This window comes from Coturnix japonica, chromosome 2, assembly GCF_001577835.2.
Source record: "Coturnix japonica isolate 7356 chromosome 2, Coturnix japonica 2.1, whole genome shotgun sequence".
Classification (NCBI taxonomy): Eukaryota; Metazoa; Chordata; class Aves; order Galliformes; family Phasianidae; genus Coturnix; species Coturnix japonica.
In genome coordinates, this window is record NC_029517.1 from 9000569 (window position 1) to 9021999 (window position 21431).

The window sequence follows — 21431 nt, forward strand, 5'->3', positions numbered from 1 at the left end:
GTAGGAAAATATGGTGAAAAAGTCACAGGAGTTAATATAAGGAATTATAAATTAGATGAATTCCTACAGAGGAACAGGAAGGCAGAGATTATTGTAGGCTAGAGCTGGAAGATTAACTCCTTTAAACTTGTTGTCCCTGTGAAAAATGACCTGCAATGTTTAGACTTTGAATGGCTGTACAAAACTGAAGAAACAACCAGGTCATTTATGGTATGGGGGGTAAAGCCCAAGTGACAGGCAGGAGAGCAGTATTACTAATGTTGATCAAGAAAGGAGGAGCTGAAAATGCTTGGTGTGAAGGTAGTAAATACTCCTGCTCAGCCATAATGTGATTTAGCTGACTGCTACAAATCTGTCACAGAGACATCCCTGGAACTCAGACTGGAGAGAAGGAAAGAGGTCTGGAATGAGCAGGTAAACCTGGGATCCCTCTGCAAGAAGCAGGAAAAGATGCTTTTTATAAAAGGAATAGGGAAGAAAAGATATTATGCAGAATCCTTCTCCTGCTCAGAAAGCTGAACGATGAGTAAGAGCTTCCATGCAGACATGACAGAGAATATGAGAGGAGATTGAAGCAGTAGCAGTAAAGAGTAACAGTAATGAAGAAGATTTCATAACTTGTCAAGAACAAACCTTTCAAAACTTGTGATTATTCTTTAAAATCTTGAATATTTATCAAAATTGTGAATATGTGAAAAACCCTGTGATGGTGTTTCCATTAACTGGCAAAGAACACAAAAGAAACAGTGAGATACAAACTCAGAGGCTCCTGAAAGGTCTCAGTGTTGGTATTTTAAACTTTTAGCCATCTGATACAAAGAAATCCATTCAAAGTCATATTAATACTACACAGTAGGGTTGTGAATATACTGCCCTTTCAAAAGTTTATTACCACAGGGCTAGCAATAGAATGCACAGGGATAAGAAATTATGCTTGTGAGTTCTTTACGGAGATCAAGGCTTAATTTCTTTTAATGTTCAACTTTTTAAAATGCCACAATTGCTAGAAAAATAGCACAGAACCAAAAGGTGGCACTAGGACAGCAAAATCATTCACAAAGGCACAAATGAAATGACAATCTGTAATAATAATTATCTTACAAAGGCAGTTGTAAATTAAGAAAATTAGTGAAAAAAATCACGGTGTGTTATGCCAAAAGGAAAAGGAAAGCTTGAAATCCAGCTAGCAGAGAATTCACTCCATCTTCTATGAACTCTGATTTGTCATTTCTTTTCTCTATTAAAAAAAGACTTTTTTTAAAAAACCTTGTGAACTTACTAAAAGGGAACAGAAAAAATGATAGAAATGATAGAAATGAAAAAAAAAAAAGCTTTAGTAAAATTTTTTCTGAGTATTAGGACAACTTAGAAGAGGTGCTCAGGAAGAGATTGCTTAGGAAAAGGGAAGGAACCAGGAGATTTCATGAGCCCTTTGCAGGAGCTCTTCAGGCTGATCTGTTCAGCTTCCTGCCCTTCAGCAGAAGTAGGACATATGCTCTGACTCTGGACAGAATCCCATATTCAGAAACAGTCTAATTCTCACTAACATCGTAATTTCCAGTCCTGTCAAACTTCCTTAAAGCATTCAGTAGATGATATGAATAGCTCTTCTGCAAAGATATAATTGCAAACTTAGAAGTTCTTTTCTATTTCCAAGTAAATGCCCTTAAGGAAAAAAAACATTGATCAGTGGCGAATCGTGTGCTCCCTAATTGAGGTAACTTCTTAACTTTGAGGTACCTAAGGGAAAATGTTTCATGCATGACCTTCAGTTCCTAAAGTTCTGGTATGCTTTAAAAGCCTCTAACTGTATTTAAAGTCCCAAACTTCTTTTCAGCCAAGGACCATCACTCAATCTAAATCCTGAATGGGAAGGCACATTCAGCTCTGAACAATACCTCTATGTCACAGTATGTAGAAATATTCTCTGCTTGGAATATTTATTATTAATATATTTTCTAGTTCCCTGAGAAGACAGAAATAACAAAAAAGCAAAATCATTTTTATATCCACACCAATAACACAGAGAAATGTTCTGACTTGCTCTCAAAGTTTCATGGTTATTCATAATAATCCTTCTGACTATCCCAAAAGTATCTTTAACTTCTCAAAATTAGCAGCTATTATTTGACAAAGATAACCCTATGATTATTTCCATTTGGCCTTTCTTGGTACAAATGATAGTCATGAAGAACACACTGAAATACACCAACATATCAAAGATCACACTGAAATAGGTCTTGGCAAATTTATTGCGAAGAAGTATGTTTGTACAACTGTACAACTATGTACCTGTACAACTATGTACCAGGAGGAATAATTCATATTACATTTACTGTAATACCTGTAGAACACAGGAAAAAAAATCCTATTTTAACTTCTTTAGGAAGCTGGCTAATGTTTTATACCAGGTTCTGATTTTCCAGAACAAAACATGAAAATATCCAAGGGCGATGGATTTAGACCTTAATCTTCAGAAAAATCTGCCCTAGTACACATTTCTATTTAAAAGGTGGTTTTAATTTCCAATCTATGACTCTATGGATGTATCAGCCCCTCTTTGTATACTTCATAATATAACATCTCAGAAACTCAGACACTGACGGCTTAAGAACTCTTTTTTACCCTACTCAGATATGGAAAAGGTTCATAATTTGAGTGCTTTTTCCACTATACATTTACATATTTACCAAACATACAGACAATGCACTATATGTAAAAACACAAGGAATTCAAAGAATGCTCACCGTAAGTGAGAATATACAGTGGTTTTCCATTGGTATCCATAGTGGTTAGGCAAGGAGCTTTTGGTGAGATGGTCCCCCATCGCTGCAAAGCTGCTTCCAGAGAAGGTGGCCAATTTGTAACCACACCTAATTGTTCCCCACGCATAGCCAACATCTGAGCTCCTTCTGGCTTTGGCTGGTTTGGATCTGGCTGTTGAACTTATGATTATGAAAAGATACACAGTTACCATGTACATTCTATACCTTGTGTACACCTGTGTAACCAAGAGAATAAGTTACCATTGCAAAATTTCCTGAACATAATGACATTAGAAGGTCTTGAGAAATAACAGAGAAATAAAATAGAATAACATTTAACTTCAATAGAGATCAAGCAACAGATACACCTTAGGAACACATGTGATTTCTTTACAGTAGCTCTACAAGCAGGGAATGAAACTGCTGAGGCAGCATGCGTATATTCCTCAATCCTTCTTTACTCCTAAAGAGAAACCGAGAATACTTTTGCCTGTCATAAACTCAATAATAAAACGCACTGTAGAACTACTGAAAAATTGTACTCTGGTAAGTCATCAGTAACACATTGATTTAAGTCAGGCTTTGTTAGAACATTCTGATAACCTGCTACAAAGGATATTTAAATCACCAGATCCCGACAAATCTTAATTCTCAAAGCATTGGCCTCCTTAAAAACAAATTTCCATTTATTGACTTTATCCTTGTTTCTATCTTATAGTTAGCTCATTTTTCTGATGCTCCTTTGTTACATTAAGGATATGTAAAACATTTCACATGCTCCTGCACTGACAGGTTTTCTCATGTTCAAAAGAAATGGCCATAATACAAAGCCAAACACTCTCAGAGCAAAGCTTTCCCCTGCTCCCTTCTGCAGTTACATTGCAAACAGAACCATGAGCAAACAACAGAGACTTTTGATTCTATTACACTAAATCCGAGCTCACTACAAGCAGATCCCACTGAAGATCAACACTTTTTGGTACAGGGAGCGTTTACTTACTTAGCTTTCTAGGAAGCCAATGTGCAAGACAAACATTTCACAGAGTTTTAATAAGAGATCCCCAAACCTTTTGAAAAACAGTCATTTTACCTTCTAACAATTCCTCAAAGTCATCTACAAAGAATTCTCGTAATGGTGGTCGTTTGGGCCGTTTTAGTGTATTGACCAGCTGCTGAATCTTTGCTGACACTCTGCTGCTCACTGGTACTCCTGCAGGACAGGGATCAATGGAGACATCAGTCAACCGCTAAGCTGAACACCACCAGACGTTAAGAGCGGTAAGAAAAGGGCAAGGACTGCAAGGCCACAACTACAGTTTCATGCCATCTCATGACTGCAACTCAAGTTAAGTATTCATCATTAAGACATTAAGATCATTTCAGCATAAAGGAACAATGATGTCTAGTGTAAATAAGACCAATACAGTAACGTCAGAGTGAGCTTGCAAAGTTAGAGGGGAAAAGCACACAGAGCTGGAGAGAGAAGAACAGCAAAAAAACCACTCCGTACAGACAATGTTGGTAACTTCAGAGAACTCTTCCAGAAGGTATGAAGATGGGCATTGGCTCTGCCCATGGTTACTGGTTACACCAACACTGACTGACAAGAGTACTTCAGCAGACAGCAGCTCTGCAAGGAGTGTGGATCATAGGCTCTGCCCCATCATTATTCTTGCTTGCTCTTTACACCATAGTGGGCATCTGTCCAATATCCATCTTCAATATGACCGACATCTTTGTATTACTTCAACACGACCTTGTATTCCCCAAAAGTCCCTAAAGCCAATTCCAAGGGCAGCATGCTTGTCCATGAATCACTTTGAGAAACAGAATTATGAACAGCAGCATGGGGCAATAGGCACTTGTAAAACATAATCCCACCAGCCATCTCCCCCATTCCCCTTCCCTGGTAGAGTGCAAAACCTCTGTAACATTCATATCACCTGACCCTGAACTAAAAGCTTTCCATCACTGCATTGCAGAAATTTCAACTTCCCACCCTTCTGTAAGGCTGGCTATCACTTTTCTACCAAGTGGTTTTTATAGCTGGAGCTGCTATGTTTAGATGTAATACACTTGGTCAACAGTTCCACACTTTGCTGAGATATGGTTTAATATGTTTTAGAAAAGAGGAGCAATAAATAAGAAAGGGTTTACAAATAACTGTTTTTCAAAAACAAACAAACAAACAAAAAAAAAACCCTCAGGAAATGGAACTTCAAATACAACACTTTTTAAGACGTAGCAATCCTATTATGTCATATTCTTGGCCCTTTAAAAATCAGCCCAGCTGTACCCACACATCATGATAAGAGCAGAAAAGCAGATCCGGAGAGATCTGCTGCTTTCATTTGCTAAGCAGTTTCTACAGGGAATCAGCCCTGCTGATTAAGAAATATGTCTCCATGTCAGCTTCGTGTATATCAGTTTATTTTAGGACTCCAAAGATGCTGTAGATTCTCACGTGTCTTTATGTCACAATTATCCAGAAGAAACAAAGAGCAGACATATACATCAACTTTTGACGATTACGGTACGCAAAAAGAAAGCAATTTCATTGTATGACATACCATCACCGGTTTCCATAAGTTCAGCATTTCCATACTTTGGTGCCACCCGTGCCGTTGATCCTTGTGGTCTTTCTACTTGTATAGAGTGTTCTGAAGTGTAAGTGGTAACATCTGGAGGGGCAGAATGATTTTCTGTGAAAAACAAGTTAAAAGGTTTAAGCACGGTACCTCTTGTGTTGAAGGGCACAAAACAAAAGGGAGAGGAAAGAGCATTTGATATTTCTGATTTTCAGCATTCAAACAGGCACTGAAGTTAATGCACAAAATGGATGCTTTCAACTATAAAGTACACCATAATTTTAATACATCGTGTTTCCTTTGATTTAAACAAGGGCCACATACCTACAAGCACACAAGCAATAAGCTAAAAACAAATATATAATTAAGTTGTTGATTCTACACCGACATTTAATTTTATACTAAGTTAAATTTTGTGCACAGCTTCCAATAGAAAAAGACCCAGAAGAACACACTCCTCACAGGTTACCGCATTCGTTTTTCAAAATAAAAACAATTGGCACATTGTCAGTCAATTGCAAGTGCCAATGCTCACTGCTTTTAGAGCCTATGTTGTTTGAATTTGTCAGTTTTATTTGAGAAAGGAAATCACTGGTTTGTTAAGAGAAAAACAAAAAGCCAACACAACCACAGCAGGGCTGGAATCTGGGGGAAAGAAATAAAGTGGAAAGAAAGATGAACTTTGCATTCTGCACGGACACTTGCTTGTCTACTATTTTTAGACACAGCTATTTCAATTCTTCCGCACAACAAAGACTTGCCTTCCAGAAGGCAAACACAATTTGATCTGACTCATTCCAGCACTCCTAAACAATTCCACAGAGCTAATCTTTCTCTTTCATAGCCTGATAGCTCAGCATGCAATCACAGTTTGTTTTCGCATGTTTTCAGGTCTCGGTGTCTATTATCTACGTATTGTGTGCTATTTTTACCCTTTGTCTAATAATTTTTTCCATGTTTTTATCAGCGTTGGGTAGATGGAGATAAATACCATGAGCAAACAACTTCTCTCTTTATTGACATAAATGATCCCCAGCAGCCTCTGAGATACAAAACAAGATAAGTCTTTATATTGCTGCCAATGAAGTGAAATGTTCTCCATTTTAAAATAGGGAATGAGTCTTTAAGATACAAAAACTCTGGAAAAAAAATACAATCTTGTGCAAATATTACATTCAAGATGCATTTTTTAGTATCCATCTTCTATAAGCATTATCATGTCATAAATCCACTGTAACACCAACTTCCATAACAAAGAAGTTTTATCTGAAATGTTACTTTCAAGCCTTTCCATGGGTCTTGAACTTTGGGTCATTGTAATTCTTGTGCATTCAATCATAAATTCATGCACCATCAGCAGAGAAAAACAGTCTTCATGGCTATAAATACAGTATACAGATGCTATATTAGATGTCTATCTTGCATAGGTCAAATATGAAGGCAGAATTTGACAATCATCACAAAAAAAAATCTGAAATGATATTAATGTCTAAAGTTGTTATTTAATGTTTATATTCATGAATATCAAAGACAGTGCTGTAAGTGGCTGAAGAAAATATGGGATGTTTATGGTGCTGCCCACAAATACTTTGCAACCCACATAGGTCCAACTGAGCCTTTTGATTCTGATCACTTCCACTCAGCATTTTACTGAAAGAATGACTTTATATGATGTTATAAGTGACCAACTGAAGTACAATAGCTTGGACCATGAGGCTTATACTGGTAATTATTTGAATAATGCCTTCATTTTAGATGTCTTGTCATTTATCAAGTGTTTCAGACTCAGCACAATTTTTGCCCTTTCTTGCTAAGTGGCAGCGTTTTATAGATCGCTATTGAATTACCCAATAAATAAGTCAATTAAAAAATGCTGATGTTTATCTTTTTATCTTCTACTTATAATGCAGTTTTGGTATGCAAAATGGAGAGAGGAACACGACTAACAAAAGCATTGTACTTAGTCAGCTATTAGAAACATGAGAAACCATTTTTTATTAGCTATAATTGTTTACATCTCTCCAGCAATGCATTTCCATCTTCAAGAGTTTACAAGGCAAACTGGATTTGTGCTAAAGTATCTCCTTTCAGGTTTTAACATTAATAAGATTTCTTTAATGCACAGGAGAGAAGACACGTGACCTATAGCAACACAGAGCAGAGATGCTTTCCCTTCAGATCTATACAAATGAGATTAAATATTTCTTTGTAACACATGGCACTAGGAGGGGGAAATAAAATGAGAAAGAAGCATCCCATTCTTTTGTAAAAAGGCTTACTTTGGAAGAAGCACCACTAGCACCTGAAAGCACCCCAAATGAGTTCAATTCCCTATGTGGTCACCACTGGCTGGCCAAAGAACTGGGTTTTAGCACAGCCCATACATCTGCTATTTACATTTCTATTGAGAAGAATCCTTATCTTACAGAAGAGGAATAATAAGGCCTGTCTTGTCCTCTTTCTGTATGGGATCTGCTAAGCAGATGCCTTATCATGGCAATATCTACAGCTGTAGGTTTCATCCATTAGATTTATAAATCTTCAATCAGTTCCCCTCTCAGAATCAGGCTTGGAGCAATGAAAATCACACAGACAAAAATTTGGTCTGAATGACTTCTAAAGAAAATGTTAATTATTACTTGATGTGAAATGTATTCTTTTGGTGTAGAACAGTCAATGTGGGCTTAGGTTATGGACACAATCTGGATAAAAAATGCTTGGTCTTATGTCAGGTAACTAGATGTAATGTTTGAGGTTTAGTTAAGAATAATCACCCTGATATTTCTGTTGATGAAAAAGTAGAAACCGTGACAGCTGCATGACTTCAAAGAATTTTCTCCATCAAATACATACGTTCTTGCACCTCCTCTCCCCATCTACTCCAATATTCTTGCAGTAGAAGATCACAGACCGAACAGCTGTTTCCAGTTAAGACTCTTCATTTCTGCCACTGGAGTCATGCAATCCAACCCATTTGAAAATGAGAAAGAAGCAATAATTCAGAGCACAGTCATAGGGACAGAGGGTGAATGTTGACTGAGTCCCGTGATGAAGGAGAAGCAGAGAGGTAGAGGAATACTTTCCACTGGAACTTTGGAAGCACAGAAAGCACCACAAATTTGGAGTCTCCAGGACCCCAACAGTGCTATACTTTTACCATCATACTGTACGATACACCAGCTGACTTTTGCCTGTGTTAATAACATCCAGGTGACAGAGGCTATTTTAAACTAGCCTTTTGATAAGTTGATACTCCTCCTCAGATCACATAAGGATTTTAGGGTTGCCAAAGATCTATCTTTCATGCCTTATGGCACACGTTTTTATATTGGTTTTAACAGAAACTTATATAGCTTTTAACTTGAATTGAGGTCTTTGATTTTCAAACAGAAACATATAAAGGAAACATTAAGAGTACGTAAAAAGATCAAAAGTTTCGAGATATTCAACACTCTCATCTATATAAATTTATAATCACAAGTAAGCACTGTGTGCTTATCACCACATGGACATTCTGAGCTCTGGGATGTGTTTTCTGACCTTGATTTTTATTAGGTTCAAAAAATCCAGAAAAAGGAAATTTTACAGCCCTTATAAACACATGAAGCACTGACTCAAAAGATGTAATGAGGATTAAATATTTTTTACTGCAAACACTCCACGTTCAAGAGTTACCCGACACAATTTTGAAATCTATGCCAAACTAGATATTCTCCCCTTAGCCAAGTACAGAAACCTGAGTATCTCAAAGGTGAGGATAAGTATTTAAAGGGAATTCATCCTATGTTGGACCTTTGACCACAACAGAGTAGTAGAAGCCAATAATTAAACGAACAGTATAACATAGAACACATATCATAGCTTATGCAAATTATCTAAATGATCCATAAGGATGAACTTTGATTACATCATAGTCAGAGCTTTGCATCAAACCTCTTCTCAGGACTGCATCACGGCTCTTACACTAGAAAAAGCTTCTTTTCATTATGCAGTGCATTCCATAGGAAAAACCCTAATGGATATCACAATTGAGGGCTTTTTCTGGTTACCATTAAAGGGCTTTCCTACAGTCCCTTAAATTTGTACCTATCAAAAATAGCATCTTGAGAGCATGGCCATGTATTTTTACACATTTACAGACATTTTCTCTTGTGTAGGCTGATCTGTCTCTGGAGAACAACTCCCCAGACTAAAAAGACATCAAGCCATGGGAATATACCCTAATTATCATCTGTGAAGCTTCTGTTACTTTTTCCAACAATTTTAGCAACAAAGACTGACAGTAACCTTAAGATCACAGTCTGAAGCTATTAGCAAATATCAGTTATATTTTGTAGCCAAATGACCTTTACATTCATACATTACAACCACTGTCCTGCTAGCAATGCCATTTAAGGTATCTTGTTGTTAGAATAAAAGTATACATACATATATTTCCTTCAATTGAGAGATGTTTCCAGTCAACAGAAAAGAAAAAAAAAAAGTAAAAGTAGTATTTTACCTCTTCCACAAAATCCTGGTAACTTAATTTAGCTCTAAAAACGCTGTATTATTTACCACAGACTCAGTGCTTATGAGAGAAGACTCACTGTGCTGGATTTAAAATTACTGAAATGTCACACTATAAAGAAGCTATATTTAAAGACATATTAAGACCTGGTGTGTGAGTAATGTAACCTTTTAAGAGTTTGGATAAATTTAATTCTGTACACTATAATTTCCTTTAGCATTTTAAGATGAAGTCAGAGAAAATAACCAAATGCAATGATTAATGTGTCCAGGAGTGCACGTATTTCTGTAACAAGGTTCTAAGCTATTCATTTAGCATGAATTCAAGAATACAATACAATTTCTTCCTCTGTCTGCAACTCAGCAATTCCACACCATGGTGAGAGGATTACTCATCTGCAAATACAGGTGTTACAACTAGTTATACTGACCAAGAAATAAAAAAAAAAAGGGATATGGACTACTGTTTCAGCATATCAAATCAGGAACACTTCAGGTGTTTTCACGTATCTCATTCAATATACTAGAAGAGGAATGATCTGATGAGGAACACTCAAATTAAAAAGTGCATTTAGTATGTGCAACAGAATGGTACCCAGGTTGCTTGATCTGTTCCAATGCAAAGTTGACCAGCTTTGTAGTGAGAGAGACCAACAAACAGCCACAGCAAGAACGCACCCAAAGCAGATGCTTCACGTGATTAACAGCAGTTACTGGAGAATGAAGGGAGAGCAAGCCTTGCTCTCCACGTGGCTCGTCTAATACCACCTTGTTCAAATGAAGACTAAAGGCAATAACTCAATATCCAGAAACAGTTAATGTCCATGAACTTAAGGCCCATAATGGAAAGAAAGTCTTAACTTCATAGAATCTTTCCAAAGGATACAAACAAGCTATCAATAATAATACCGGTTCCCTTTTCTAAAGGTATATAACAGTCTTTCTCAAGAGTTCTAATAGTTGGATATTTCAGCCCGAGTATTCCAGATTTCATTAACAAGATCTATTCTTAACAGAGAATTACCAAAAATCACCCAAGCTATGTAACTGAACTACTGAAGATGTATGAGAATCTTGTGTACCAGAAATCCCAAATGCTTCATGAGCTAATTTTCCTTTCTTTAGTGCTAAGTAACAAAATTCACATGAATCCACATTTAAGATATTTGGGAGCCAGTAACTGAACCACGCTATATGCCATACTAGAAATTTACCCCTAAATCTTAATTGCTTTCTTTCCAAAGTTAAGAACATAGGAATAGATCTCCATATAACAAACATAAATGGAAAAAAAGAAAAAAAAAGGGAAAGAAGAAAAAGCATAGGAAAGGCTTTTGTAAGGCTTCAAATGGCAGCATCAGCTGTCTGTAAGGGACAACATTCACATTAAACTGAAGATACTGAAAATGTTGGTATACTAACCTATATGTGTTTGAGCCATAACATCAGCTAGTCTGTGTGCAGCACCACTGCCTCCACTTTGTGTTGAGGAGGAGGAAGTGGTTGATGTGGTAGAGCCATGGATCGCTTGACTGATCCAATGTTCCATGTTAATACTCCCCTGACTCGAGGTAGGAGTTCCCTGGGAGTCGCCTTGGACAGAGCCTTCATCTTCTGATCCAGAAGAAGTATCTAATAATTAAAAATAGCCTGTTACTTACCCCACTTTTATTCGTTTGGACTAGAAATAAGGCACATTCACATCACAAAGAAAACTGCCATGAAAAGAAACTTGTGAAGGCAGGCAAACACAGTAAGAAAAGACTGTAATACTGAAAATCCTGAAATTAAAGCCAATTGTGAGCTGTGCACCCACACTAACACCATGACTCCTGTATTATCCTTTGAAAATAAGGTTTCTTCCTTTATCATGCAATTTGAGTTCTTCTGCAGATCTCCAATTGCGTATTAACAACACAGAATACTTCCCCAAGCACACTCCAGAGTCTGTAAAACGCCCACCCATCAATAAGAAATTGAGTCCCAGCTGATTCTGGCAATGTAGTAAATTCAAAGAGAGGTGGTACAACACATTGTAAAGGTACCTGCTAAGGAATGAGCCAGAAACGTGAAAGATAAATTAAACATGTATTACGTTACAAGTCTGCCATAGTGTCTCATAAGTTCAAAAGGAGTAATGTTACTTCAGGTAACACCAAGGGCAAAGCAGTTATAGAAAGTGCCCCTGCTGACTTTTCCTCTTCTCCCCTTCAAATACATCTCAATGTAATGCTCACTGTGTTCTGGACAACATTTCTATTGCTATCTACACAAATACGTTATTAGTTCATAGCAACAAAAAGAAGTGTCTAAAAATGTTTCATAAAATACACAAACAAAAATGTTCACCTGGAGGTGTATAGGCATCCATTGATGTTTGCACCACCAATGAACGTCGTTTTGAGGGCATGGGGACTGCCATTTTCCTTTCTTTATGTTTAGCAAGGGCTGCCTGAACTGCTTCTGTGTGGACATCTGGAAGGAAAGAGAGAATCAAGTTAGTGTTCAAACAGAAAAGAGAAGCTGTATATGCATTCAGTGCATCTGCACACAGGTTGGTTTGTAGTCCAGTGAGGTTGACATTGACAGCACCTATGAGATGATGAATGCCCAGGAACACATGGGATCTAAAAAGGCCTGCACCAGTATCCCTCATGGTAGAAAGAGAAGGTAAAAGTGATGAGCGCTGCACCAGCAAACATGAGCTTTGAGCTGTACCATTCTCCCAGAACACTTGCACTGTTTGAACAGTAGAAACCATGTTTCCATAGAGCACACCTCTGCTTAACAGTGTTTTAAAGGAAGTTGGTACTTCAGCAACAATGATGCTTCATACCTACATGCAGCGGTCTGCTTCTCCATGTTAGAAAAAAGCCATTCACTATGTGTAAAATATGCCAATAACATATTTTGATAATTATGCTGTTTGGTGCAAATCTATTAACTACTGCAAGTATACACTGAAAAAAGCCTGACTTTAATATCTTGCCCTGCTTATGTATTTCTATGGTCTTTGGAAAGATGTGCACAAAAAGACTAAGCAAAACACATGGTACACAATAATAGTCACTTGTGGTTAAGCAACTTGCACGCAGGGACCATCTGGCACATGACTGGAAAAACATCAGATGATTTCCTTTCACCTATTGCTTATAGCTGTAAAAATTGCAGCAACAGTTGTGAGCACAACCTGGTTACATCCAGTGGTGAAATAAGAGCATAGTGATGTGGGTTTAATCCTGAGCGACCCCACCTCTGCTGCCTTTGCTTCTGGGTGGGCAGCACACAATCTATTTCCTACTGGTGGAAGCTCTGGCTGGGCAGCATTCCCTAAGAAAAGCAACATACAAAAGGACAGTATAATGTGTACCAACATTACTTAAAGAGCTTTAATTGGACCACTCAGTGTAAGTGTCCTGCTGTACACAGACTGAGAAGGATGACTGGAAGCATTAGATGACACATACTGCTGCTAAGCCACAATGGCTCATCTGTAATAGTGTTCCCTACCTTTTGCCAGAGCTTAAGCACCTCTCAGTACCAGCCTGCAGGGAAGAGTAAATCTAAGAAAAAGAACTTTATCAGCTGCTTCTGTGAGCTGTTCTTTGTGTTTGTTTTAAGCTGCAAAGAGAATGAGTATATCAAAGCAAGACAAGCGAGAGGAGCTGGAAAAGCATACCCAAACAACAACAGAAGAGCCACCAGGCTGACAGACTGAGACAGGGGAAGATGGCAACTCTAACATCACAACAGAAACGTTTCTCTCCTGTGAAGTCCCTGTTCCAAAGCAGGAGGTTAGTGACAGCTGGATGGTGAATCCTAACTTCTTCACATTCTTGCATTTCTTTTTAATGCTTCTTTGATGCACAAAGGCAAACCCCTCAGCATAATTAAAACACACTTTGCTGGGTTTTGATTTTCAAACAAATCCACGGGAGTCCAGGAATTGAATTGTTTTCTTAATAAAGCACATGCCCGATGTGTTTATTTGTAATGTGTTGCTGTGGAATAAATCAAACGGGGCTGATAAAAAAGAAATGAAAAGCAGGAAAGCTAAAACAATGGAAAAGATAAGCAACTCTGACTAAGCAATAGGGAAGCTGAGGAGAAGGAATACTCACACCTGCTCCTAGCTCAGTCTGCAAGGTTGGCTCTTCTGATTGCTCAGAGCCAGGAGGTTACAAACAGAGGACAGGAGACATGTAGCCATGTCCAGAAAAGCCTAAGAACAGATAGATCAGAGATGGTAGAGGAACTACCAGCCAGACTTCTGATGAGAGAGGAGAAAAGGCAGCAGAAATGGTCCAACTTGGGTGAAAACTCTTCTGATGTTGTTCAATCCCAGGAATAAAAATTCTTTTGGTGAAGTAAAGTGCATCTAAGTACATAAGAACAGGCTAAAGATAAGGTAGGGGGAAGAAGATAATACATTACATGGTCTTCTTTTTGAATGAAAAACTACTGACGGGTTCTAATGGTGCTTTGCAACCTGTTTTGACAGTCTTGTATGAAGTTGGAGTCACTAACAAACAGAACTGAACCGATTCACACCCAGAGACTTAGTTCCAAAGTCCCCACAGAAAGCAGTGAGATAGAGAGCCAGACTGGTACTTACAATTACAGTTGAGAGTAAGACACTGGTTCCAACACAGATGTGTTATTCGACCCTGTAACCAAGGGTTGATGACTAGAATTTAGGCCAGACATGAGCCAAGATTTAGGGAAGGTCTGTTCCCACCAGTATCAGCTACAGGGAAGCACTTTTCATATACATGCTTTGCTTTTATCTACGTCTTTTGTTTGCACTCCTGATCAACAAGCCAACTTTGCTGCTGCATCGCAATGAATATTAAACAAAACATATCTAACATTCTTGTTCCATAGATTAATAAAGCACGTATTTAAATCTAAATTGAAACATACATTTCTCACCAACAGGTGACTATGGTGTTTTGTTTTTTATCAATCTGAGCAAGAGTGTGGCAGCTCTTTGCCTTTAGCTGGGTGAAAGATTGGCCACAGTACCCAACATACTGTAGGTGTTCTCTTTGTTCCCAGTGCTTGCCCACAATCCTAGCAGCTACTAAGAAAACACAAGGAGACTTGCAAAGGGAATTTACAGAACAGTAATTGGAAGTTCCTTGTACATTAAAGGGAGGAATAGTTCTGAAACACACTGGGGAAAAGTATAATGAGGGTGAGAAGCCATAACCAGGTTCCCATGAGGCAGGAAACTGCTTATCCCACCAAATCCCATCAGCACAAAGCAGTCTGTATTCTCCACATATCAGACACAGCGTCTACAGTGAACATTTCAAACCAACAGGGTAATGCCCCTTGTCTTGCAGGTGTGACAAAAGCATCTGAACTGACATCTCAGTCTACCCTGGCTCACTCAGTTTAACTGAATTCACCAAATCATGATTGAGAGTGCTTTAAAATATGGATCTCTTGCTATTTTTCCTGAAAAAGAAGACCCCATAAGTATGAAGATTTTGCCTGTAGAAGTCACACAGTTTCCTCACAGGGTGGTGTGCTACAATATCTCACCCTTTATGAACTTCTAATAGAGTTTCAAGCACAGATATACCTTGATGCAGTTGCACTCAAGCCCTGTGAAAAGCCTCAGGTCTATATGGAAAGCAATTGCTTTTAGGTGAAATGTTCTTTTATGTAGAAGTCTGTGACATTCTAACTATGCTGTTAGAGCCGATGAAATGACTCCAGGTCTGACCCTTCAAAGCACTCCTATAGCTAACAAAATCTTTACTGTTCCCACCTGAGAAGAAAGACTCGAGAGAAAACCTAAAGCACTGAATAAAAAGTATCACCATCGCCATCTACAGCAGTAGGAACCACCATTCAGTCCTTTATCTACCGATTTTCTCCATTGTTTCAGGTTGACCAACCATATGTTGAATTCAATTTGTGAGTTTGTTCTCAACCAAACACTAAACAGAACAAGGAGGCATGTTTGGGAGAACTAATTGCCTACTTTGTGCTGCTGCAGCATACCTGGTGTTCACTATTCAACCCAACAATTATTTCTTACAGACTGCCTGGTAATTCCTAGCAAACTCCCACAAGCCTCTTGTCTCTTGCATTTAAATATGTATTGGTATTTCTTTATTCTCTCCTTTTGTTTTCCACAGCTGCTAGAAAAGCACACTTCTAAAGCGTGCATCCTTGCCTGGCAGGGAGCATCACCCTGACCTTACGCTCCAACAGGGACATCTCATTCCTTACTTGGGCCAGATGTAGGGCCTCTGAATGCTCTGAACCTCAGCTGCATTTGCTCCACAGGCAGGTCAAACGCTCACCATACTGTAAGCAAAGTGATACTGCCTCACAGGTCACAGATCCAGGCAGCCATTATGCAGGGATCACAACACAGCGTGCACCTCCCATGGTAAGCATCAGCTCTTTTAAAACATTCCCACATTATTAAACTGTTCCTCACCATCACTAAATAATGGCACTCTTTATGATACTTTGCTTTCTTTTCTGCTATGCAAAAAAAAAAATGGCATTTTTGGCACTCAATTACCGGGTGTTTAAGAAATACAAATACGGGAAAACAAGCTGTTGCCTAATTTTTGCTGTACAGATGCAGGATATTCTAACTGAATTCCATGGTTTTCCAGATCTATAGCAATTACACTTCTATCTCACCCTTCATAGAACTTACCCCTGAGGGAATAAAACTGCTGAGAGACATATCTAAATGTGATCTGAATTCATTCCTTTCATCTTGTTGTCCCTTTTGTCTCATGCAAATCCTCCCCCTTAAGCTACTTTTGTCTTGTCTTCCTTTCCTTTCATAGCCAATTCCTGCTAAGGGAATGGTATGACTGGGAACAGGACCAGCCCACTGAACCCCAAATCCTTCTCCTCAGGGCTGCTCTCAAGTAATTCTCCATCCAACCTGTATCCATGCTTGGGACTGCTCCTACCCATGTGCAGGACCTTGCACTTGGCCTTGTTGAACTTTGTGAAGCTGGCATGGGCCCACCTCTCAAGCCTGAGGTCACTCAGGATGACATCCATTCCCTCTAGTGTGTCAGCTGCATCACTTGGTGTCATTTGTCATTGCATACTTGCTGAGGGTGCCTCGTTTACGCAATGACACATCATTAAGATAAAGAAGGCTGATGCTCTGTGCTAATGAGTTTAGAATGCCAAATGATTTTTAATAAGAGGTTATTTATGTACATAAAACACACATATTTATGTCTTATTTATACTGCAGCAAAAGATCAGCCCTAAAGTAAGACATTGAACAAATGAGTGAAAATACAAATAAGCCTCTGCTTCAGGGAGGCCAACACCTGGGGCTGCATCAGCTGTAAGAACAGGCAGAGAGGCAGCTTGCAGGAGGCAAGAGGAGCAAGGCTAGCTATGCTTCCCCAAACATACTGCAGCAGAAGAAGCACAACAGCTTCTGAGTTACTACAGGAAGGCAATTGAGACAATAAGAAATCAGCCTCCCAAAGGCCACGGACACTCACCATCAAAGGCTGAAAGCTCTAGATAAGGCAATACTAAGTATAGCAACAGTAAGCGAAGTAATTACACAGACGAAAGGTTGGCAATTGCTGCCTTACAGGAAACTAGTATTTGAAAGCATGGAAGTCTCTTGTGAGTTTAATCAGACCTTTGTTGTAGCTGCCATGGAAACGAAGGGATACACTGAGAATTCATTTCCTAATACGTGGCCTGTAAATACTCTGAGCAGATATGATTTGGAAGCTACAACTGTTGGAAATGCAATCAGGACATACTAAACAGGGTGAGACTTTGAATGTTGTATCATCAGAACAGATTACAGTTAGGCTTTGTTTTTTGACTGTCCTGAGCTGACAGCACTGGCTGCATTTTTAGGCATACAAAGGGCAAGAAGTTTCACAACAATTGCTGACTTCATCCAACACAGATCAGTCCTTGCCAAATCATCTCACTCCTTGGAACATGACAGTGAGTTTCTATAACGAAGGATCTTCGCTACAGGTGATGCTATAATGAAATGGTGTCAGAATACTTTCACAGTATCTCGAGGCATTAAGATAGGAAAGCACACAGCCTGAAAAGTGTGTCACCTCATTTCTCTCCAGCTGCAAGCAGGTGTGCCATTAATTCTCATATATGGCATTCACACACAGTGAATACCCAACTGAACGCAGGAACATCTGCTCTAATAAGACACTCATTTATATGAGGGCTGTGGAGGATACTGACAGAAACAAACTGTTGCTTTCATTTCAGAGAATTTCAGGAAGTTTCAGCCTTTGGGATATTTAAACTGTGTTAATACTGGGTCTTAATTTTTACTGCGATTGTGGGATACATGGATATGCAAAGGGAAGTTCTGCTGACTTCTCATGAATTTGGGCCAAATTCTGTTGACCTACACCATTTTTGACAGTGAAATATCAGCTTTCTAGAAAGCACCTGCACTGCCACAAATGTACCACAATAAAGGCCTGGCTCTTCAAGGGTGCTACAGCAAACAAACTTCACCGGTGCAGGCAACTTTGGGCTGGGCAAAGGGATGTGCCACTAATTTGGATCCTATAGCTGCAGCACATATGCACATATGAAGAAACTAGAAACATAAGTTTTCATGTGCTCAGGAGGGTTAATTGCGAAGAAGAAGAATGGCTATCATTTCACAGTTTGGATGGTAGTTGTGTTAGTCCATAATTCTGGGTGGAAGAGAAAAGCTGAGCATACAGCTGGGAAAGCTGCACGGACAGATGGTAAAATACAGAGGTTATCTGACACAAACAGAGGATACAAAACTGAAGACTGAACTCTTAATGACTCCACTGCTAGTTTTGCTGCAGGGCACAGTTTTCGTTTGACTTTGGAGCCTTCAGGTATTATAAAAGAGTTGATTGAAAACTGTTTTTTTCCTCCAAACTCTGAGATTGAAAATTATATTAACTCTAATCGTAAGTGAAATAAAAAAACATGCAAACCGCCCACTAATAATTTCCATCCCTCCATGTATTTATTATCGCATTTGTAATGCAATCTGGAAGTCAGCTTTGTATAGTGACTTCAGCTCAGGCCCCTTTATTATGTGATCTGAAGTAAATCAACTTTCTATTCATTTCTCTCTGGAGATCCTTGAGTAATTTTCCTCAGGAGTTCTGCAATTATCCTTACAAATTTTTCTGCTGGGTCAAAAGCAAGGACATGGCCATATGAATTACATCCTTGCCAAAGTTTGCTTTCAACCTGTTTTTCCCCTGGTTGAGTGGTAGGTTGAAATTAAGTTTAATAGCAAGCTAAATCAAACAGGAGACAAATTAATTTCTGATTAAGTTTTCCTACAGTAAAGATTAACTTTTTCCAGTATCTCTTACTCACCTGAAGGGTTAATACATTTTTCATTCTATGCTGAACAGCCTTAATATATACATTAAGTTCTGCCTTGACACATAGTACATTCATCATCTTTTTCTCCCTCCTTATTCTCTGGAGTATTGTTAAATGGCAGTGGTTCAATAAAAATAATTCCTTTTATCTTCCTGTTCTGTTCTTTTTTCTACCATGCCCTACACGCCCTATATTCTCATATAGAGTAATTTAGTTTTGTCTTCTATTTTAACTTTTTCCTTTCCACTAGAAAGAACACAGAATGAGACCTCAAGCACCCTACCAAAAATGCAAAATATCAACTACCCATATGTTTTAGAACTTCCATAAGTTGTAAACATACAAAAAAGTCAACAACCTTTGTTGCAGCTCATGCACACACTTACCTCATGGTCAGGTGTGTACTGAAGCACACAGAGCAGAGCAGCTCAGCTACCTTGGGTCTGCTGCCAACCCCTCTTCTAGGACTGGAGCCTACAGGGAGTGTAGTTTCATTGCTTGCTCCCTTATTTCAAATGCCCCTCAACCCTATCTTGGAATGATTTGTGTTGAAGTTTAATGATCTCATGCTCAGTATAAGCTGCTCAGTCTTTTCCCTGTTGAACTGCAGTGTGGGAAAGGTGGCTCAGGAATGTGAACTGGGACAGAGTTGTAGTTAGGATGCATTTGTTTTGGCAATATTTCCAAAAATCTCCTATATTAAGATGCCTTTTAAAAGAAATGCTGAGTGAGCTTGGAAAATGAACTGTTCTCTGCAGTGGTGGAATCTCTGGGGCAGGGACTGGCAACCCTCCAAGAATGGTGCACCAGACTGTATTTTTCTTTCTTGTCTTCAGAGGTTGAGTGAATGGGAAAAGAATCATGATGAGTGAGTGCATGAAGGGAGATCCTCACTCACAAGGGTCAGGGTGCCACAACCACCAGTCACCAGCAGTGCCTTTCCTCTAGGACACCAGCTGAGAGGTGCTGATTCCACATATTGTCTTTCTCACAACGCTCTATTTCTCAGCTCTCAACCCTATGCTCATCCAGTGTATGCCTTTAAAATCTGTCCATGTGATCCACGTAGCACATGTGCTCTCATTTGCTGGTCTTCAGTCCAGGATTATGTGAACCCTGGAGACGCAAGCGGTGCAATTTCAGCTACGCTGCTTCTTCTCACACCACTTCTGACATCTGCAAACATCAGTTCTCAGAGCTCACTGGTCTCATTTCTCTTAAGCACTACAGTTATTCCAGGCAATGCAGAATGCTGGACATCTTCAAGGCCTCTTGGAGACCTCTTGAGAAACAAGAGTCTTAACAAATCTGGCCCAATGCATCTCTCATACTCCCATCTCATCAGAGTAGAATTCTACAGCAGAAATCAGAATCAAGAGACACCACCTCATATGTGTGAATATGTGCTAATCTGAACATATTACATAACATTTCCTATCATTTAATGATGGATCGTTTTTGTTTCAAATTTTTATGGGTGCATAGATTTTGTGTGCTTATGTCATAATTATTTGTTTGATTTTTAACTGAAAAGCAACAACTGTAGAAACTGTATAAGGCAGGTTCCAGCATTCAAGAAGGTGCCCGGCTTTCAGCACTGGGACAGAGAATTAAGGCTTTTCGCTCCGGCCTAATGTAAAGGTAACAGGGAGATCCCTTTGGAAAGATGAAGTTGGTATGAACTTTTCATTTCTCCAAGTACTGAACACCCAGCTAAGGGTCGGTAACATCCTTGTTCCCTGGAGTGGACTTAAATAAATTCAGAAGGTCTCTGAAAGAGTTGTGCTCTGAACAGCCAGGGCTGGCTGAACAACACCAATCTGATGGAGATTCACTGTGATCAAGAAAAGCTTTTCCAATTAAGAGGATATGCCCATTTTGCCCATGGGGTAGCACATAATGCAGCTGCTGCTGTACTGAGCTGCAGCCTTTATGTGGCAGTAGAGCCCAGCTCTGCTTCAGACAGCAGTAAAGCTGGGTCAAACTCAAGCAGCGGGGCCACTCTGGGGATAGCTGACAGATGACCATTTTAAGCACCAAATCAGCGCGACCTTCCCTCCAAAACCACGATGGCTCATACCATGGTATTTTAAATAATGGTGGCAGGAGCTTCAATTTCTCCTCTAAGGGACTTCACTGAAGGAACAGGGAACAAGCAGGTCTCTAGTGACTGTAAGGAAGACACATA

General features: G+C 39.1%; 1 protein-coding gene across 6 annotated transcripts in view; it reads right to left on the reverse strand.

Annotated features, from left to right (window-relative positions):
* DIP2C (disco interacting protein 2 homolog C) overlaps positions 1-21431 on the reverse strand; it is a 255726-nt gene that overhangs the window by 87348 nt on the left and 146947 nt on the right. For 5 of the 6 annotated variants that reach the window (XM_015853070.2, XM_015853073.2, XM_015853069.2 and 2 more), the window contains 5 exons: positions 12212-12337; positions 11285-11494; positions 5336-5467; positions 3856-3975; positions 2748-2945 (listed from right to left, as the gene is read on the reverse strand). In XM_015853070.2, the coding sequence (XP_015708556.1) occupies positions 2748-2945; positions 3856-3975; positions 5336-5467; positions 11285-11494; positions 12212-12337 (786 nt within the window). The remainder of the gene's footprint in view (positions 1-2747; positions 2946-3855; positions 3976-5335; positions 5468-11284; positions 11495-12211; positions 12338-21431) is intronic. The other variant, XM_015853072.2, reaches the window with a different exon arrangement.